General features: G+C 40.3%; 2 protein-coding genes and 1 long non-coding RNA gene across 6 annotated transcripts; 1 reads left to right on the top strand and 2 right to left on the bottom strand.

Annotated features, from left to right (window-relative positions):
* Positions 1–676: 676 nt before the first annotated feature.
* tmem203 (transmembrane protein 203) lies at positions 677–3,304 on the bottom strand. 3 transcript variants are annotated; one of them, XM_076284295.1, is made up of 2 exons: positions 3,243–3,304; positions 677–2,311 (listed from the first exon to the last, which is right to left on the bottom strand). In XM_076284295.1, the coding sequence occupies exon 2, from the start codon at positions 2,047–2,049 to the stop codon at positions 1,633–1,635; it is 417 nt and encodes a 138-aa protein (XP_076140410.1). In that variant the 5' UTR covers positions 2,050–2,311; positions 3,243–3,304; the 3' UTR covers positions 677–1,632. The 3 variants fall into 3 exon arrangements, with proteins under 3 accessions (XP_076140410.1, XP_076140408.1, XP_076140411.1); XM_076284293.1 differs by lacking the exon at positions 3,243–3,304 and adding an exon at positions 2,958–3,017; XM_076284296.1 differs by lacking the exon at positions 3,243–3,304 and adding an exon at positions 2,718–2,900.
* On the top strand, positions 2,983–9,845 carry alad (aminolevulinate dehydratase). 2 transcript variants are annotated; one of them, XM_076284292.1, is made up of 13 exons: positions 3,048–3,105; positions 3,662–3,755; positions 4,038–4,160; positions 4,291–4,341; positions 4,834–4,930; positions 5,030–5,165; positions 5,410–5,493; positions 5,841–5,929; positions 6,051–6,106; positions 6,221–6,308; positions 6,770–6,856; positions 7,856–7,985; positions 8,666–9,845. In XM_076284292.1, the coding sequence occupies exons 3-13, from the start codon at positions 4,042–4,044 to the stop codon at positions 8,722–8,724; spliced, it is 996 nt and encodes a 331-aa protein (XP_076140407.1). In that variant the 5' UTR covers positions 3,048–3,105; positions 3,662–3,755; positions 4,038–4,041; the 3' UTR covers positions 8,725–9,845. The 2 variants fall into 2 exon arrangements, with proteins under 2 accessions (XP_076140406.1, XP_076140407.1); XM_076284291.1 differs by lacking the exon at positions 3,662–3,755 and having other exon boundaries at positions 2,983–3,105.
* Positions 9,388–10,569, bottom strand: LOC143123126 (uncharacterized). Its single transcript, XR_012986792.1, has 3 exons — positions 10,303–10,569; positions 9,847–9,942; positions 9,388–9,648 (listed from the first exon to the last, which is right to left on the bottom strand). It is a non-coding gene; the product is annotated as an uncharacterized LOC143123126 (long non-coding RNA).
* Between the last annotated feature and the right edge of the window lie 9,795 nt (positions 10,570–20,364).

Below are 20,364 nucleotides of genomic sequence, written 5' to 3'. Positions count from 1 at the left end.
GTATAAATACATATTGCATTTCCTGCCTACAGGAACAGCTTTTACAGCTGGGTCTTTATGAAAGATTTATGACGACGCTGTTCTTACGAGCACTGAATTCAAATGAACTACATTAACACTGTGCTAGAGGTAGTCGAGGAAACAGACTGCTGCGTTCCAAACAACTCGGAAGTCGGATGTTTCTTGAAATGTATCTGATGGATGTACATTATAGCCTACGAGAATGTTTCTTGGGAGAATAGCAGTTGTAGGCATGTTATCAAATAGCCTAGAACAAGATATCAGTAGCTACCTACTTCATGTACAAAGACAGAGATAGGCAACTAGGTTAAACTTTAGGGCCTAAAGAGATTGCTTTCCTTGCCCATTCCAATTGTTTGCATGACCCTTAATTAGCCACGCATTTTTCCATGATGATGGGAAACGTGAACGGGAGATATGAGACAACTCAATTTATGGATAAGACACAAGATGGGCAAGGCAGTCACAGTCTGCACATTTGTGAGTTCTGTCCAAAGTTCAAAACCTATAAAAGTCAGGCAGTTCATCACCTTTTCTTTGGGTTATGTTGCTTTACTAACTCGACTACAACCGATGTGGTGGTATGGAGAGAACAGATGTCATTAACAAACAGAACATTAGCCTATGACTTAACAAATGGTCTTACTACAATTCATAAAACGTCAGTGAAATAGCTTACTTTAATTTAATTTCAAAACACAATGCATGCGGATGAAATCAATGAATATTCACACGCAAATAAAATCAGTAGTCTTGTCCTTGAACCACCCACAGCCTTGAAACACCCAGAGGTCTGTTTTCATCGACCCTTTAGCGCCATCACGTGGACCAGTAGAAATCAACAGCCACACAGCATTTAATTAACAGGACAACTCATTTAATACTTAAATTATCGGTCCGTCGTCGATACTCAGTGATGCATGTACAATCCAGATGAGCACAAACAATAAAGCAAATGAGGAAATTGTACAAATAGCACAAACACTAAATAACCAATGTCACTTTATTTACAATTTATACAAACATTTAGGAAAGCACTTCATGAGAAGAGCACAATTAAATAATCATAAAGAAAAGTCCAAAGAAAAAACTTTAGAATCTCACTTGGAAGTATAAGGACAAAAACAAATATAGAGCAACCAAATTGTACATTAAAAATACATTATCCAGCTCATATGAGTGACACGACAAACAAATATACATGCATACATCTGTCCCATTCTTCTCAACCTCTCATGGCATTCACACCCGTGGGCCTTTTGCACCCCAAACAGTTAACTATGCTCTGACCATGAAAACCGAAGTGGCTGAATGGACTGTGTGTGTTCAGCATGAGGTTAAGCTCTCTCGGTGGCCAGTTCATCCCATTTGCTCAGGACTGGCTGTCTGTCTGTAGAGTTGACAATATGGGTAGAAGGAGAGGACAAAAAGCCTGTGAGCCTGTACTGCATGACCCTGAAGTCCATTACACCCATTCCATTTACTCATCAGTACCTCATCATGTAGTGTTTGGGCGGAGAGGTGGACAAAGCCAGCTGAGTCCTTACTGGGTTGTTGACTAATTGGGCTGGCGGTAAATAGCCCTCAGACGGCTGCTAAAGCCCTCGAGGGTCAGTTGACGCGGCAGGCGCGGATCATGAGCAGCTGCAGCAGGATGAAGATGGGCGAGACGATGAGGCCGAACCAGAGCTCCCGCGCCTGCTCCTGCTCTGCGAGCTTCTGGCACAGGAGCACCTCGCACACCAGCTTGAGACTGAGCACGGTGAGGACCCACAGGAGACGGAGCACTGCCAGACGCCGGTCGCCCTCCTGGTACAGGCGGATGGACACGATGGTGGTGAAGTAGGTGCTGAGGCCATCGGCGGCAAAGAGGGGCACGAAGACCAACCACCAGCTCACGCTCGGGGTGAACTTGTCGACGCGCAGCGCCACCAGCACGCTGAAGACTAGAAAGGCACCCAGGTGCAGGAACAGCTCAAAGGTGGCGAAGCCCAACCACTGGACCAGCTCCCGCAGTGAGAACAGCATGACTACCGTGACCAAGGAACGTTTAGGTAGTAATTCTGGGCCAGTGCTGCCACTGGACTTAAGTGGTCAGAGGACTCAGTTTGCGGATTGAGATGGGTGCGGGTTAGTGGGCATTGGGAGCTTGAAATCTTTGAGCATCACTCAATAGGCGTGGTGCTGGTAACTCCCACAATCCGAATCATGATCAGAGAGGCTGATCTTCCGCCCTTGTAGTGATGTCTCGGTCACCGTTGTGAGAGTCAGCAATGATGTCCTGCGCCACCTGAATAAAAATAAAGTAGCGTTATGACAGAGTAATAACACATTGAGAATACACTCAACGCACAAAACGTTTAACGTTAGACTAGTGTCGATTCCAGCTATCCGTTGTGTTTCGGGATCTACGTGGATATTTCATTAGTATTACTATCTTACACGGTTTATATTTTTTGTATTTAACTACATGTAATGAAAACATGAATATGCCCTTTGATATGATTAGGATGATTCGGCGAGTCAGACAGCCAGCCATGGATTTCAGTACTGCGAAGGTTATTCTGACAGGAGTAACGTTAACTTCAAGATCTCCTTCGGCGTCTAGCTACCCCTTTTAGACAGACACTGAGTTAACTCAACAAATGGAAATTATTCACACACGTCAATAAAGTGTTAAGTTAGCTCCTACATACCTATTATGTGTCATGCTGGTGGTGCGATGCAGTATCGATAGCTAACGTCAAAGGGCTAAACAGCTAGCTATCCTAGCAAGCTATCTCTTTCAAAATGTGAGTAAACATTTCTCATTAATTACCACAGTGAAAAAAGACATTATGGTACTCTACAACTGCCCAAACTATGACAAAGACACTATGATATATAGAAAATCTAAACAACATATTCCAAAGAGTAGATAGTAGCCACTTATTTACCTTCCGTCTGTCGTCTCCACATTATATTACCGCGAGACTGTCAGCAAACGTGAATTTCGTCCTACGGTGGCCGAGAAGAAGAAGCATGTTCTTCATTCGAAACACTTGAAATCAAGGGCAGGAGTGACAGGACAGGACCACTTGTGTTGTGAGTAAGATTTTCTTTGACGCACGCACTCACATTTCAAATGATCTATGTATTTTTAACAATGCACGTTTAACTATGAAATAGTTTGGAGTCAATCATGATTTAGCAAGCAAGACAGTGAACAACCTGAAAGTTACCTGTGATTAGCCAACACTGTTAGCCAAGATCAAATTCTGCAACAGATCATTTCACTGACGTTGTTAGCAGCCTAGCCACCAGACAGCGAGACTATATTGTAACTTTATAAAACTGTCACTGTTACATGCATGATCAACCTGACACAAAGTAACGCCGCATAACATCACGTAATGCCAGTGTATTCACTCTAGCAGAGTGTTGTGGAAGACTTGGATGAACGGCGTAACGTAACATTACGCTTTTGCGCGAGATTTAGAAGCTGTGTTAACGAGTATAATAGTTGCCCACTTTTGCTGTGTCTAGTTTTATTTACAACATTTTCTTATGTCACACATATATGTTTAAGTCACTTTGTACAATTTGCAAATATTGTTGGAATGCCTGGACGCTTTGAAAATTAATTTCTCTCATTCGTCAGTGTACGGATGCGCATGACGAAGCGACAGCTGGAAGCTTCCATTGTGATCTTTACGCATGCTTGCTTGTATTTGAGTAGAGGAATTTTTTGCATTGTGAGTCTTGTCAAAGCAACTTGCTCATTTTCCCTTGAACGTCTTTGATCATGTGTAGAAGTAAGAAGTAAGAATGGACATATATTACCTTCTCAAGTTGTTCCTAATGCTGAATATGTTTAAATAAAAAAAATCACAAATGTAGACCACCAACTCCTTTACCACTCTTAGACTTCCCACATATAGATGAGCAAGAATGAGGAAGTTAACAATAAATCCCTGCTCTGTTAAGGAAATGTCAACAGAGTTTTTCTAAGCAGCCCACTCTTTTTCTCATTCCAGAACAATGATGCAGTCAGCAGAATCTCTCCTCCATAGTGGATACTTCCACCCTACGCTCAGATACTGGCAGACGTGTGCCTCGGACCTTAAACCTGACAACCTCATCTATCCCATCTTCGTCACGTAATGTTCCTTTGTTTAACCATGCCTGTAGAATAATTTCAGAGTAAACAAGTCAGTTTTCTTTATGTTAGTTAGATCATGTCAGCTGAGTTCTGGAGTCATGTTAGTGATGTGTCTTTATTCGTCACAGTGACAGTCCTGATGCAGTAGAGCCCATCGGCAGTCTTCCTGGACAGGCCAGGTGAGTTTCCGAAAGCATTTGTGTCCAAAGAAAGTCGTCATACAAAGCACATCAACCTGTTTATCTCACAATCAAGTCCAGTTGGGGTTAAGTGCCAAAACTATCATCAAAACTGTTCTCAAAACAGTAATAATTACAGTTCTAGAAACACAGTGTAGGGAGAAAACACAGAGTCCAGGGATGCCCTGTCACTGGCTGGAGTTCATTGATAAATAATGCAAGGCAGGGTGGCCCCAATGTTAGCCTCCAAACCCTGATAAGAAGAAAAGCCGTTAATTTTTTGTCTTTTCCAACTGCCCACAATATTGTGTCATGCTGACATGAATGAAATAGTTTTATTACATGAATTTATTGAGTACTAACATATTTACATAGTCATTACAAATCCATAACTACATATTAAAAATATATATACATTAGTGTTTCATACATGAAGTGACTAAAGGATTTAAATGCATATAAGTACATGATGTCCTTATCTCATCTGCTCAGATACGGTGTGAACAAACTAGAAGGAATGCTTCGCCCTCTTGTGGAGAAAGGCTTGAAGTGCGTGCTCATTTTTGGTGTGCCTGCAAAAGTGGACAAGGTGTGGTACTTATCGCATGCATGCACAAAGCACAACTTGCTTACATAGTAGATTGTACTCCTGCGCTTGGCCCCATGGTAACTGACATGTTTCCCTCAGGATGATCGGGGTTCGGGTGCAGACACTGATGACACCCCAGCAGTTTTAGCTGTGAAGAAACTGAGGGCCACCTTCCCAAACCTGGTGTTAGCCTGTGATGTGTGCCTCTGCCCTTACACCTCACACGGCCATTGTGGTTAGTAGCTCCATTCTCCATTGCCTGTTTATGAACACTTTTGTCTCTGTTTTTTCCCATGCAACCTCAATAAGACCTTGGTAATCCTATATGTATTAAGTCACTAAATAATACTTGCAGTGTGAGAGGTGGTATGAATAGAGCCATTCACTAAACAGCTACTTTTTGTTTACCCTCATTGATGATGTTTGATCCACTTGTTTTGTTGTAGCCGACCTTTGAGAGTCTCTCATTTCCCCCACAGGAATTCTGCGTGAAGATGGCACTTTGGACAATGGTGCCAGCTGTAATCGCCTGGCCGAAGTGGCATTGGCCTACGCCCAAGCTGGTGAGTCACTCATTCTCTTTTTCTACGTTTACATTTATTAATTTAGCAGACACTTTTATCCAAAGTGACTTACAAAAATGAGGAATAACATGCAACCTACAACGCAGAGACTTTAGATGCGAATTCATACTGCATTAATCAATACTATTACTAGAGGATGCAGATGTTACAAGTATTAGTCTAAGTGTAGATCAGTGAGACCGTGAGGGAGAAAAGGGAAGTGCATAGTAAGTGTGTGTTTTCTCAAGCCTGTGGTTGATGAACAACTTCCCTTTTCTGACCCTTTCTGACCTCACTTTGTCTATCTCTCTGTTGATGTGTCTGATTGTGCCTCTCCCTCCTCACAGGGTGCCATATAATCGCCCCCTCAGATATGATGGACGGACGCATTGCAGCCATCAAGCAAGCACTTATATCCAACGACTTCAGCAACAAGGTAGTGTCTAAACCAGGGTTGCAATCTGCCTTTTTGGGAATCACAAAAATCCCTAAACAACTTGCATGAGTTCTCCTCAAACCCTGAACTAAAGTTTCACAAATCTTTTTCAATTTTAAAGGTTTCAGTACTGAGCTACAGTGCCAAGTTTGCCTCCTGTTACTATGGCCCCTTCAGGTAATTGTTTGCACACAGCAAGCGGGCTTATCTTTGGATGTTGTCAGAGATCAAAGCGTTAGGCCCCTGTAATAGCCTGGTCTGAGATGCGCCGTTCTGGGTTTATGTACTCAGGGATGCAGCCCAGTCCAAGCCAGCATTTGGAGATCGGCGGTGCTATCAGCTGCCCCCTGGTGCCCGAGGCCTGGCACTGCGAGCATGTGTGAGTATTCATTACCAATTCATATGTATCGATGTATGATGATTGTGGATGGATGGATGATGATTAAGGCATTGCATATACAGCAATGTATTATAACAACATAAAACTGTGGTACAGTACAAAATAATTTTAGAACAACAGTGTAATAATTTAGCACTTTTTGAGGTATGTTTTTTCCCATGAGCTACTACTTTTGGTATTCAAATTAATTTGAATAGAATATGGTCTATTGTAAAAAAAAGCCTTCACAGTACACCATTGCCAACAATATTGCCCAAAGATGGCAGTTAAAACATTAGCAAGCATTTGTCAGTGCCTGGGCTGTGGTGTGCACAAGGATTTTGCATGTGTGTTTAAGTATTAAGCTTGCTATCTTTAACAACAGCTCTCTTATACTTATTTAAATGAGGAAGAAGGTTTAAAGAACTTCAATAAAAATAAATGATTTTCCTCTTTCTCAGGAGCGTGACGTGAGGGAGGGGGCAGATATGCTGATGGTGAAGCCTGGCATGCCCTACCTCGACATGGTCAGGGAGGTGAAGGACAAGGTCTGTGTACCGCCCTCCATTACTAAAGAATCACTTCATTCTGATTCCTTTAGAATCTTACATACATACTATAAAAAAAGATTGGTTCATCAGAAAGAACCTTTTGTAGTGCTTCAAAGCAGTGGTTCTTAACTGGTTTGGCCTTGAGACCCTCAATTTCGTGACCCATATTTTTAAGCCTTCAAGCCAACTGATATGGTGAGCTATGTGGTAAGATGCACAGAGTGCCTGTACTTGTTTGGAACATGCTGATGTTAGGCACATTTGCGAAGTCCTGAAGGCCACATTAGATCTGATAGGGTAGCATTTTAAAGGAACACGCCACCCAATGTCAGTAGTAATATATGTTCTTACCTTAACTTTCACGAGTTGAGTCATACCTCTCCCGTGTCGGTACGTGCACTCAAACGCTCTGGTGCGCGACGCGAATGTGTTAGCATGTTGCTATGCTAGCGGGCTCAGGCATAGCCATAGAGGGAGGAAGATAGCAGTAATCAAAATCATCCACGTTTTCCCTACTTAAATACAGTTGCACGAGTAGTTGATAAACATCAAACGTGGCGATTTTCCAAGCGAATAAACAGGAGAACTACAATGTGTGGCACAATAGCACTTGGGAGTACTTCGACCTAGCGTAGTACCTCTAGTAGCGTCATACTCGTGAAATTTAAGGTAAGAACATATATTACTACTGACATTGGGTGGCGTGTTCCTTTAAATGGGCGATTTAAATGGGCATGACCCACCAGTTCAAAATTACTGCTGCAAAAAACCTTAAAGGTGATAGTTCTTTAAAGAACCATTTCCAATGTGGGAAACCGCACAAAGGTTCAGCACAAAGTCATGGTTCTTTATGGAACCATATAGTGATGAAAAGAAGCATTTCAACACCTTTATTTTTTGGAGTGTAGGAAATGACTCCAAACTCATTGTTGAAGGAAAACATCTTATTCATTCATGCCACTCATTTCACTTCCCTTTGGCGTTTCACCTGTGCAGCATCCCAATCATCCACTGGCGGTGTATAATGTGTCTGGGGAGTTTGCCATGTTGTGGCATGGAGCCCAGGCAGGGGCCTTTGACCTCAAAGCTGCTGTGATGGAGGCCATGACTGCCTTCCGACGTGCGGGTAAGACCAGGCTTTCTTCCAAGGATGGCTGTAGTTGATGATAATCAGTCCCCCAGAAAGATAAGGCCAGTTTCCCATACATGAAATTCAGCATAATGTCCCATCTGGTGATCTTATCAACATAACACACAAAAGTCCATGCGGGTGGGGGTGGGGTGGGGGGGGTGGTAGATCACTGAGAACCATTCCAGGCATACAGAACAGAGTGAAGGAGGTACTTTGAAACCATACACTGTATATAGCGAGAGTTTGAGAAACTCTTGATTCAGTCTGCAACATACTGGAATACTGGCTTTTTACTGGAATAAAGATTGAATTCTGCATCAACCAAAGAAACATCCTTTTTCCTATGAACACCCATGTTTCTCTTACAAACTGAAAGAGAAATTCAATGGAGATCTCCATTGAGAAATGCTTTTAGTATATGACAAAGCTTAATCCATGTCCAGAAAACTGGTCCATAGAATATTTTTGTCCTTTTTTCTGGCCCGTAGTTTTTGGAAATTATCAGTACTATTGAACAGAAACTTCGGTACCGGACAAAAATTATATAGGAGATGAATGACTACTACATATATTACTTAGAGCTCAGCTAGGAACAATGCCCAAAATGCTAATAAAGCACATTTTCTCAACTTAAGACAAATGTTCATTCATTTGTTCTCTTGTATCGTTTACAGGTGCTGATATCATCATTACCTACTACGCACCTCAGCTCCTCACCTGGTTGACAGAGTAGAAACAGAAAGGACCAAAGCTTGCATTTATCAGTCATTATATACATGCTAAAAAGAACGAACAAAGGGGGTTAAAAATCAACTGACGGTGACACATAATCTTCTGTCAGATATTGTTTTGGTGTCTTCAATGTCATATTTGTACTCTATATTGTTTTGCTTAATCATTTTTGTTCTTATTCTGTCATAGAATACTGTTATACAGTAGACGCTGGAACAGTGTGTTGATCGTCAAAGTTCATAAAGCACTACAAAAAAAGAGTGTGTAAGATTCACTGAGAATATATTGCCTGTGAAACATTGACATTAATTTGAAGAAGGACAACCCATGGCATAGCCAAATGTTTCAGATTAAATTGTGGGCTGTGGTTTATATATCTGTTGTTTTTAACATTCTTTTAATGCTTACTACTTTTGTAAACTCCATGAAATGTATCAGCTTGATGCCTACAATGTTGTAAATCATTTCCAAGAAGATACTTGCTGTACAGTATGTTTCACTGCTTTAGACATGGCAGGGTAGGATATCACAGGATAATCTGTTGATATTCAAGCACATATATTTTCCATTCTCATCGCTAGCACTACACCAAACAGAAATGTTCTATATTTATGGAGACAGGCAACTATACTGGATTATATAGAAATGAAATTGCAGTGGCAACTGGGATTTGGTGTTTTTTTATTATTATTTATAGGTATATGACATCTGGGCTGTTTGAAACATCAGACATGTCCACCTCCTGTAGAGGGAGTTTATAGACAAGTCATCATTATAAACAGCTCAGATGAATGCGAGATGACAGGACAAAGAGATGATGGAGAGTATCTTTAGTCTTTACTGTAGTTTATCTGAGATGGGTCTTTAGGAAGGGAGGTGGGTGAACATGATGAAGCACCACTGGGCACACAATACACCTCCTGACCTAAAGAGTAAGGCAATTATCATTAAAATGCTTCTTTCATGAATAAATCAGTGTTTAATTATAGATAAATGCATTCATTAATAGGCTAAAACTGTATGGTACAGTAACTGCATTTGTCTTAATAATACTGGTGCATGAGGAAAAAACGATTATGATTAAATGTTTTTACTGAAATAAATAGAATTTAAGTGAACTTACACTTGGGCTTACGTGATGTGCCATGTCAACCTGCCGAATTTCCCTTGTTGGAACAACCGAAACAAGCAGACAGCCGCTCACCAATGCATGACACGGCTAATTGGTACAAAAAAAATCACAGAATAACTGCGTTCATCATTTTCAGTAGTGCAGAATGTATTAAGGCCTATATAGCTGGATGCCAATTGAATAATAAAATCGTTTGTGTCGGACGCTGCGCTGGCGTTCGTTTCCTTCTTTGATAAAGTCGTAAAGTGATATGACCTGGATCAAGTTTCCACATGGGTTGTACAGAAACGACAAAGAGAAGGCTATTCATAGGGCACATATTAATATTGTTGTCTATTTATTATATTAAGATGTCACACATTTCATAAAAAGAACGCAACTAAGAATTCACAGATATGAAAATTTGTAAAAATGGATTTGAGCAAAAACTTGCTATAGGCTACTTACCACTGAATATAAGTCACAGCACCATGTCTAAATTCAAAAGACTGTTGTTTCTAAACGAAGAAACGAGATGACGGCTGTAAAATGGATGCTTTTCCTTAAGTTTCAGCTGTCCTCTTTTGCTCTCTTGGCCGATTAAGACACTCACTCACTGACCGATCGTCAACTGATAAACAGTGCGAATTCAACCAATCGTTAACGTCATCAACCTAAATAATTATGCAACAAGTCCCAGGAGGTAATAGGTCAGTGATAAACAGAGGCGTTGTTAGGTAGGACGCAAAGCGAAGCTCGTGTTTATACCCTGGACTTCTGTCATGGGTCATGGAAAAAAACACTTCTCGGGGAGGTGTAGCGTTTACAAGATGTTGTTTTTTGATGATGTTTTTATTCACAGGACATATCACTTACCTTATCTATCTATCTATCTATCTATATATATATCTATATATATATATATATATATATATATATATATATATATATATATATATATATATATATATATATATTAGCCTCTTAGAAAATATGTTGCAAAATACAACCCCAAGAAAAAGGTGGGACGTTGTGTAAAATGTGAATAAAAACAGAATGTAACTAGAAATGTAATTTCGAGGAAATTACCAGTGCATGACAAAGCAGAAATACATTAACATAAAATGCAAAACAAACTTTTATTTGGAAACAGTTGTGGGCAGAGGAAACAGTTGGTGGGATCATAGTTGATGACAACTGACAGTTGCAATGGCTGAATAGTTAAATAGTTGAGTAGTTTAAATGGTTAAATTATTTAATGGGGAATTATTGTAGTGAGGACTTTTATTTTGAAAAGTTGTGGGAAGTGCATGTTGTGTGTGATGTCTGTATGCTACCAGAGCCCGTCTATCTCTGATGCTACTGAGACCTTGAATTTCCCCTTGGGGATCAATAAAGTATCTATCTATCTATCTATCTATCTATCTATAAAATTAGTTTTTGTGCTGAAAACTGCACCAATTTGAAATCACGATGGTTAGAGAATGTTAAATATGTTCAATATCCCTAACGGAATGCATGTCTTCGCCAAAAATTAAAAAATACGATGTTATATTAATAATGCAAATGAACGGCAAACTTTGAAATATAGTCTGAAATGAGATGTTATTATCATTGAGACAACAGGGTACAAAAAAATCAGATTGTAGCTTACAGCAGCCGACTATTTAGGTTAAATTTATAACATTGTGGACGGCCACCAAGCGCACGCGCATCTACTTTTGTTGGTAAACGGGAAACCCGTATATAGGGAATTATTGTAGTGAGGACTTTTATTTTGAAACAGTTTTAGGCAGAGAAAACATTTGGCGGGAGTCAGTTGATGACAACTGACAGTTGGAATGGCTGAACAGTTGAGCAGTTTAAATTGATTATTTAATTAAATTAAATGATTTAATATTAATAGATGTGCATAGGTAGGCAATTGATGTTGATAGACAGATATTTTAATGGATGAAGTGAAGAAAAAGAAGTGAAAGAAAGTAGGGAAGAGAAAAGTGAGCTATCCAATTCAATGGAGAGAGACACAGAGAAGAGGTTCCATTGAAGTTGCTGCAGTCGGTCAGAGAGCACAGGTGCAGTTGATTACATTCTAAGTCGTTAATTGGCTCTGTGAGGGGGCCTAGTTGAGCAGCTGTCAGTTGAAACAGGTGCAAATCAGTTTGATTAGCCCATTGTGATGTCATAGTGCCAATGCAAAGTCTATAGGGAAAAATAAGCTTGATATATGTTAATATCTCAAAAAGTATAAAGTTTAGAAAAACGAAAAATACATTCCTCAAGTGTCCTTTTCAAGACCTACGTTTGAACAGAGTTTTTTACGTTAAACGATTGAAGCTGAATTAGACGGAGAAATTTGGTGGGAAGAAGAAGACGACTTTGGATAACAGAACAGTGCATTTGCATGCACTGTAATAATCTGCAACTCTCTTAAACTCAAATTTAGTTGCAAAAATGACAAATTTGGAAATTTCATGGAAAATATATGTTAATTTCGAATTTGATACCAGCAACATGTTTCAAAAAGTTGGGACGGGTTAACAAAATGCTGGAAAAGTTGTGTAATTAGAAAGAAAACAAAAGGAGGAATATTTCACAACTAATTAGGGTAACTGGCAACACGATTGGGTATGAAAAAGAACATCCCAGAGAGTAAGGGTCCCTTAGAAGTAAAGGTGTAGGGGTTCATCACTCTGTGTAAACCTGTGTGCACAAATGATGAAACAATGTAATTTTAATGTTTCATAAGATGAAATTGTGAAGTATTTGGGGAGTTCATCATCTACAGGACATAATATCATTAGAACATTCAGAGAATCTAGAGAAATCTTTGCAAACAAGGGAAAGAGATGAAAAACAAATTGGATGGCCGTAGTCTTTTGGACCTCAGATGGCACTGCATCAACACCAGACCTGTTTCCAGACCTGTCAATGTTGGGGCTCAGGAAAACATCTGATAACCATTATCTATGTGCACAGTTTGATACCCAATTCAAAAACTACAGCCAAAATTGTAACAATCCAAACAGCCAACATTGTATTGAGACATGATACAGAAAATACCACCGTCTTATCTGGGCCTAAGCTAGTTTAAAATGACTGAGGTAACATGGAAAAGAGTCCTGTGGTTAGACCAATCAAAATGTGTTATTCTTTTTTGAAATCATGCACTCATCAGGGCTAAAGAGGAAAGGGCCTATCCAAGTATCCAACCTATCCAACTTGTTTTAGTGCTCAGTTCAAAACCCAACATCTGTGATGGTGTGGAGGAGCATTAGTGCCTACAGCATCTTGCACATTTGGCAAAGCACAGTCAATTCTGAATGACGTATACAGGTTTTGAGCAACATATATTGCCATCCAGGCAATGTCTTTTCCAGGGAAGACCTTGAATATTTCAGGAAAACAATGGCAATGGCAAAATGAATTCTGCACATATTTAAACAGTATTTCTCCATAGATTATAAGTCCAGGTGCTAAAATGGCCTGTCTGCAGTCCAGGTTTGTCAAATTAGGTGCATAATGGAATGAAAAACATGACTTACAGTATGATACCCCATACTGTTGAGCAACTGAAATCCTATATCGGGGAGTAATGGGACAACATTTCACTCTCAAAACTCTAGCAATGGGTCTCCTCAGTTCCTAAACAATTTTGTTAATTGAAGAGGTGAAGCAGCACAGTGGTAAACATTCTCCTGTCCCAACTTTTTTTGAAACATGTTGCTGGCATCAAATTCAAAATTAACATATATTTTCCATGAAATAGTCCAAATGTTCATTTTCAGTATTTAATATATTGTCTGTCCTTTTTGCTGATACATATTGGTTTACGAGACTTGTATATTATCACATTCTTTTTTTATTTGCATTTTACACAATGTCCCAACTTTTTCTGTTTTGGGGTTGTATAGATATTGGTTTTTATTAAGCTGATTGTAGTAGTAGTCCCCCTATGACGATATGAGGCGCCCCCTATAGGCCATATATCAAGAATAGGTCGCATATATGCACTAAATGCTTACACATGTACTACTTTTTCTTGCATATGTACATGAAATGCTTGCGGGCACACCACTTTTTCTTGCACATGCACATGAAAAGCTTGCACATACACTACGTTTTCTTCCACATGCCAATGAAAAGCTTGCATATAAAACAATTCTGTCTTGCACATCCCCATCAAAAACCCACACACATATTACTTTTATTTCGCACATACACCATTTTTGTCTTGCACATCCACGTAAAATGCACACACACATACTACTTTTACTTCGCACATACACCACTTTTGTCTTGCACTTCCATGTAAAATGCACACTAGGGTTGGGTATCGTTTGGGTTTTATCCGATACCGGTGCTAAAACGATACTTTTAAAACGGTGCCGGTGCCGAAACGGTGCCTGAACCGGTACTTTGTTTTTAAAATATTTTAAATTAAAATGGTCTAAAGCAGCGGTTCCCAAACTTTTCCCCCGCGTACCACCGCCTACATTCCGACTCGGCTCGCGTACCCCCACCATCCGACACATAAACACATAGAAACGTAACACATTGCTCCTATGAATAATACATTTGCATGTTAAAACAGCTTGCCATGCATGCACACAATGGTAAACTCTGCTTTCAAGTTTACCCAGTGTAGGCGATTTGCCATAAGGTATGTTAAAACCGCTTGCCATAAAACTGCCAGGTCATGGACAATGGCATTTGCAAGCAAGCTAATCTAACAGGGACTCTACTTTCCAGTTAATTCAGTGTGTTGCCAAATGCTTCAAGAAATTGTATGTCTTAACCCATAACACGCAGTAGTTTTGAACATGTTAGGCTACATGTCGGTGTTGAAGTGTTAAGATTCCCAGCAGAAGGCATTTTAACAGCAACTATGGCTATGCGTTAACACCAGTCAGCTGAGTTTAATTAGCGATAACGTACGGAGATGGTTTCGTAGCCTCTTTGACAGCTCAGTGACATCAGGTATGTAACCTACATATTTGTTTTTGCCAGCTAACTTTTAACATGATCTTCATATTCATTGTGATGCTATATGGACCTCATGCACATGAAAGATTAATATCATGCCATTATGTTGTTTAACACACCGTGAAATAAAGTTTTCACCTTACAACTTTGCTGATAACATTTCAAATAAATGTCAGTTAGCGCATTAGCAAGGATATTGTATATAGGCTAGGCTAGCCTACTGTTGATGTTGTTTCATAGCCTTTTGCTTGTGTGTATAGGCCCACTGCTAGATTTTGACAGGAGCTCGCGATATCGCTTTAAAGTAAGCTACTTGGGCTCACGCAAGCTGTCAAACACTGTCCAGTCATGTGGTGCACCCCTCTGGTTTATACATCCAGTGTTTATCATATGTTAGCTAACTGTATCTGGATGTGTTGCTATCAGAGCAAGACGTTAGAGATGGCGCATGACATGCAGTGATGCCTCGTATTAATGGTCTCACCATAATAAACCATCTTCCCCTACTCTCTCTGTGTTAGCCACTTCTTTTCTTGCCCCATCTCACCTTAATCATCTGTCTCATGTCTGTATCTTTCTTCAGGACGGATTACATATCATTACTGATTGATCATCACATTACTTATAATTAGGGCTGTCAAAATAACTGATTAATTTCGATTAATTAATTTGAGAAAAAATAACTGATTAAAAAAAAGAATGCAGATTAATCGATTCCGTATGACCTTTGACCCCGAGCCATTCTAGTCAGTAACCATTAGACTGTAAAATGAAGGAGAGAGAAGAAAATGTGCTGCCTCATTGATTGGAACATTGACTTTTAAAAAACGGCCTGATGTTGATAAAAATAAAGTGTTGATTAAAATAAAGCCCTCTGCAATGTCTGCAGCAAGGAATTTGCATATCACCGAAGTTTGTCAACTCTAAAGTCACACATCAATGCTAAGAAATAGTGTTGACATTCAGGGGAGTGTTAATTTATTTTCATTGTGTCCCCTAGGCCTAGGTTATATCTGGCCTGAAATGCCTGTATGAAAAAAAACCTCTTCTCGAAGCACTTTTGAATTGATTTCCTCAGCATATTAGGTCATATGGCCATTATTTGAACAGTGAAAATAATAATGAAAGAGTTTTTGAACTAATGCTGATTATTCAATGATTAATTTGAATTTAAATATTTAAAATACTTTCACAGCAAAAATTATATATGCGATTAATTTAGATTATTATACGGCTCTTCACAATGCAAGTAGAATGCTCCATTGACTTGAATGGGATTTCCGAAAGTTCTAGCGGTCATTATTTCTTGGGAAAGGACCTCTGAAAACAAGAATGTCAATGGCAACGGAGTTTGCGCTTGGAACTTCATTCAAAAGTGAAAGCAGACGGTTGATCAGCTGTGTTCTAAAGAATGTTTGATTCAAGTTCAGCGTGTGTTGCGAACTATTTGTTTCTCAGCAAAAGCCACGACGAAACGGTAACAAATAAGTGTAAAGAGACATATCATGGAATTTTTTCGTTTTAGCAAGTAGCCGTATAATAAGCGGGATAATGTATAGAACGCCGGTCATTATGGGAAAATAAGTCCCTTCAGGGCGTCCCTGTCGGGACTTATTTTCCCCATAATGACCGGCGTTCTATACATTATCCCTTACTTAATTAATCACAGAGTATGTAATTAATTCGATTAGTTTTTTTTTATCGATTGACAGCCCTACTTATAATCACTGACCACTGTTTTGTGAACCATGTCTGACTGTGGAGACAATGGAGAGTGGAGACCATATCATGGTCCCAAAGACCCCTGTTGAAGGCAATGCCGAGATGCTAGTGGCAATAGGTACAGGAGATAACCAGGATGGGGATGCCCATAAACTGATACAGGATTTGGCTAAAAAGGAGGCTGACAAGCAAAGAGAGGAGAAGAGAGGGAGAGAGAAGGAGAAGAAGAGCGAGAGACAGAGAGCGGCAAGTGGTCGGCGTGCCCAGTTGGTAAACTGTTTTGTATGTGGAGCAGTCGACCAAGATCAGGATCAACAGCTAGAGCAGGCACAAGTGAAGACTGGGCAGAAACCAGAGGGGAAGCAGAGTCAGAGAGATCAACTGGGCTCAAATGCTCCAAAGGAAGATAAAAAGAGAACTGAGAAACTGAAGAAGCAGAGAGGGGAAGAGAGAGGACAAAGAGATGATAGTGTGTTTCCAATGGCAGCCATAATGACTGAGGAGGAGAGGTTGAGAGGAAAGAAGCCTATAAGGCCTCCCTGAAGAGGTTCCTGAAACTGCATAAGGATGACAGGAAACGTAGAAAACCCTATAAGTGCACCCAGAGAAGCAGGAAGGTGGTGGAGGCCAACAAAGAGTGGAGCGCTCTTCCCAGGAAGTCAGAGGATGCAGACAGGAAAGTGGTGTTGAATGATGTGCATCTCTGTGATGAGTGGTACTTTGAGAAAGAGGCAGTGCCAAGCCAGAGACGCCTGAAGGTGATGAGACTACTGGACAGGTTGAGAGCCGTACAAGAGCAGTGGGTAGAGAAGGAGGAGCAGCTGAAAGGCAGGGAGTGTGCTGAGGAAGAAGCCTGCTGCTAGCCACTCAGATGTCCCCAAAGTTCTGCAGTTCCTCACCATTGCCATGGCTCTCTTTGTGTTTTTGTGGTGCTGCAGCCTAAAACACAGAGGATTCTGGCAAATCCACTTCCTGCGGGGTTGAGGGAGAAGGGGATGGGGGTTGGGGTAATAGGACATGCAAATTGGCTAGACTGCAAAGTAACCACTGGGGAAGGATATCAGAAATTATTTTCAAAAGGGATGTATGCCGCCCTTAGTCACAAATCCGAGGCCAGGTTCTTAATACTGATGTTTATTTTCTCCAACAAACAACGTAGAACTAGACAAACAAGACAAAACATACAACAGTCAATCATACATTCACAAACACAAACTCAACCTTGAACGTTATTAAAACAATAACCAAACAAAGCGTAACATACCACTTTGCCGGCTTGTAGACCAAGAGAGGATGTTAAGTTGTTGTTGTTGAGTTGGACATAAGGCGCTATAAACTTGAGGTAACTCTTGTAAGCATTAGAGACGATAAAAACTTGCAGTGCATCAAACAGGTAGCTCCTTGTAGCCTCACGAGCTCATTCATTAGGTTTTTAAACATTGACAGGAAGTGACATAGATATAGGCATCATGGGAGATTGAGTCCGTTCAATATATTACAATGTTAATCAAATACATCATTACAATATCAATACATCTCAGATAAATCTATACATTACAACGGTATATAAAATAAGATACATTATTATATTAATTGTGCAAATATGCGAAGATGGTGCAAAATATACGAAGCTGGTGCAAAATATGCAAGACTGAGAGGAAACCATTAAACTCCTATGGCTGCAGCTACAGGATGATTGAGGTATATTTTTGAGCAAGTAAAATCTAATGAGAAACTTAGTACCAAAAGAAGACTGGGGAAAAGGAAGGGGAATGTGACAGTCAATTAAAGAAGAATCGAAAAAGGAAATAATATATTTTAGGATTTAAAAATCAAGACTGCATGTACTGAGAGATATTTGACCAAATATCAAGGCTCTGTAAAATTAAGGCAAAGCCAGCTAGCCTATAGACAGCTACAGAAAGAAAAAGAAGGAGGAATGTAGCAGAGAGGAACAGGAGGAAAGCTGTGATGGAGGAGCAGAGGAAAGAAGGAGAAAGAGAAAAGAAGAGGAGGCACAGGAAAGTGCAGAGGAGGAGCAAGAGGAGGCACAGGAAAGTGCAGAGGAGGAGCAAGAGGAGGCACAGGAAAGTGCAGAGGAGGAGCAAGAGGAGGCACAGGAAAGTGCAGAGGAGGAGCAAGAGGAGGAGGAAAGAAGGAGAAGGAGAGGACACAGAGGATGTCAGGTAAAAAGTAAATAAATTACTGGCAATGTGAACTGGCCCTAGACTGGCCATAGACAGAATGTTCTTGGCTAGTCCAAAAAGTGTCAGTGTAGAGAAAGTGAATAATTGATGTATATATGTATATATACTCTTTTGATCCCGTGAGGGAATTTTGGTCTCTGCATTTATCCCAATCCGTGAATTAGTGAAACACACACAGCACACAGTGAACACACAGTAAGGTGAAGCACACACTAACCTGGAGCAGTGAGCTGCCTGCTACAGCTGCACTCGGGGAGCAGTGAGGGGTTAGGTGCCTTGCTCAAGGGCACTTCAGCCGTGGATGTGGGCATAAGAGAGCAGTGCCCAACCACTTTCCCCGCCCAAATTTTTCCTACTGGTCGGGCATCAAACCAGTAACCCTTCGGTCACAAGCCCGAAGCCCTAACCAGTAGGCCACGGCAGCCCCTTTAGGGATCATTTTGAGACATTCTGACGTGTGAAACTACATTACTATAATAATGTTACTAAAATGATCTGTAATTACATGTTTGGCCAATTTCCTTATGTATCCTACATTGTGTGTGTGTGTGTGTGTGTGTGTGTGTGTGTGTGTGTGTGTGTGTGTGTGTGTGTGTGTGTGTGTGTGTGTGTGTGTGTGTGTGTGTGTGTGTGTGTGTGATGAAACAGGGACATAGAGGCAGCTGCCGTTCTTTGTGTCCATTTTCCCTTCACTGAAGGCTTTAACCCAGCAGGTATATTCATAAAATCACCAGCTTTTGCTCCTTGTCCCACTCCCACCCCAACATACCTCTCTTACTTTATGCATCCTTCTTGCTCCCATAGTCACCTAAAAAGTGCCAGGGAGGATAAATGGAGCCTCTTTATATAGAGGAAGGCAGACATGGGCAGTATTTTAATTAGATGTATTTAAAATATGTATTTAATTACTTTAGCGGATTACTTTAGCGGAACAAAATACTTTGAGGGATTGTATTTCAAATAGATAAATGCTTAAGAAAATTCTGTCATTTTTTTCTGAAATAAGCCAAAAAGTCATCACTTATATAACCTACCTATAACCATGGAAGTAGGAAGTAGGGTATGTTTATAGTCCGGGAGCCAAAGGCGAGAATCTTTGAACCTGGTTTTGTTGGTTAAAGTTTCTTGTTGCCTAGGGGTTGCTTGAATTGTCAAGTGTGTCAAGTGCTACAAGACAAAAAAAACAAACAGATAAAGACATTAGGACTTTAGACCCTAAATGACCATGACCTTTGACCCCATGATCTTGAGTACCTAATAGCTCAGTGTTTCTCAAACTTTTTCAGACCAAGGACCACTTAATCAATAAAAAAAAAACCTCACGGACCACCTAGCAAAAAAAAGAGTAGACCTACTTAAATAGTTACTTACACAATAGGCTTATTCACTGAGCCACATTGCTTATTTTCTTTGCACCTTGCTTATTGTGTCAGAGGATTCATATGATTTAAACTGGCATAACTTACATAGGCAGCGTTGCAGAACTGTTTGGATTTACATACAAGTTGGTTCAATATGGCAAACAACTCATCTATATTATATTTTACCACGTCTGCTCGCGGACAACTTGGGATAGCTTGCGGACCACCAGTGGTCCCCGGACCACACTTTGAGA

Source organism: Alosa pseudoharengus, unplaced genomic scaffold (assembly GCF_046254945.1).
Source record: "Alosa pseudoharengus isolate Yale_2024_CS ecotype anadromous, Long Island Sound unplaced genomic scaffold, YU_APseudo_1.1 YU_APseudo_1.1_scf_14, whole genome shotgun sequence".
NCBI lineage: Eukaryota > Metazoa > Chordata > Actinopteri > Clupeiformes > Clupeidae > Alosa > Alosa pseudoharengus.
This window is presented reverse-complemented; position numbering and strand designations above follow the sequence as displayed.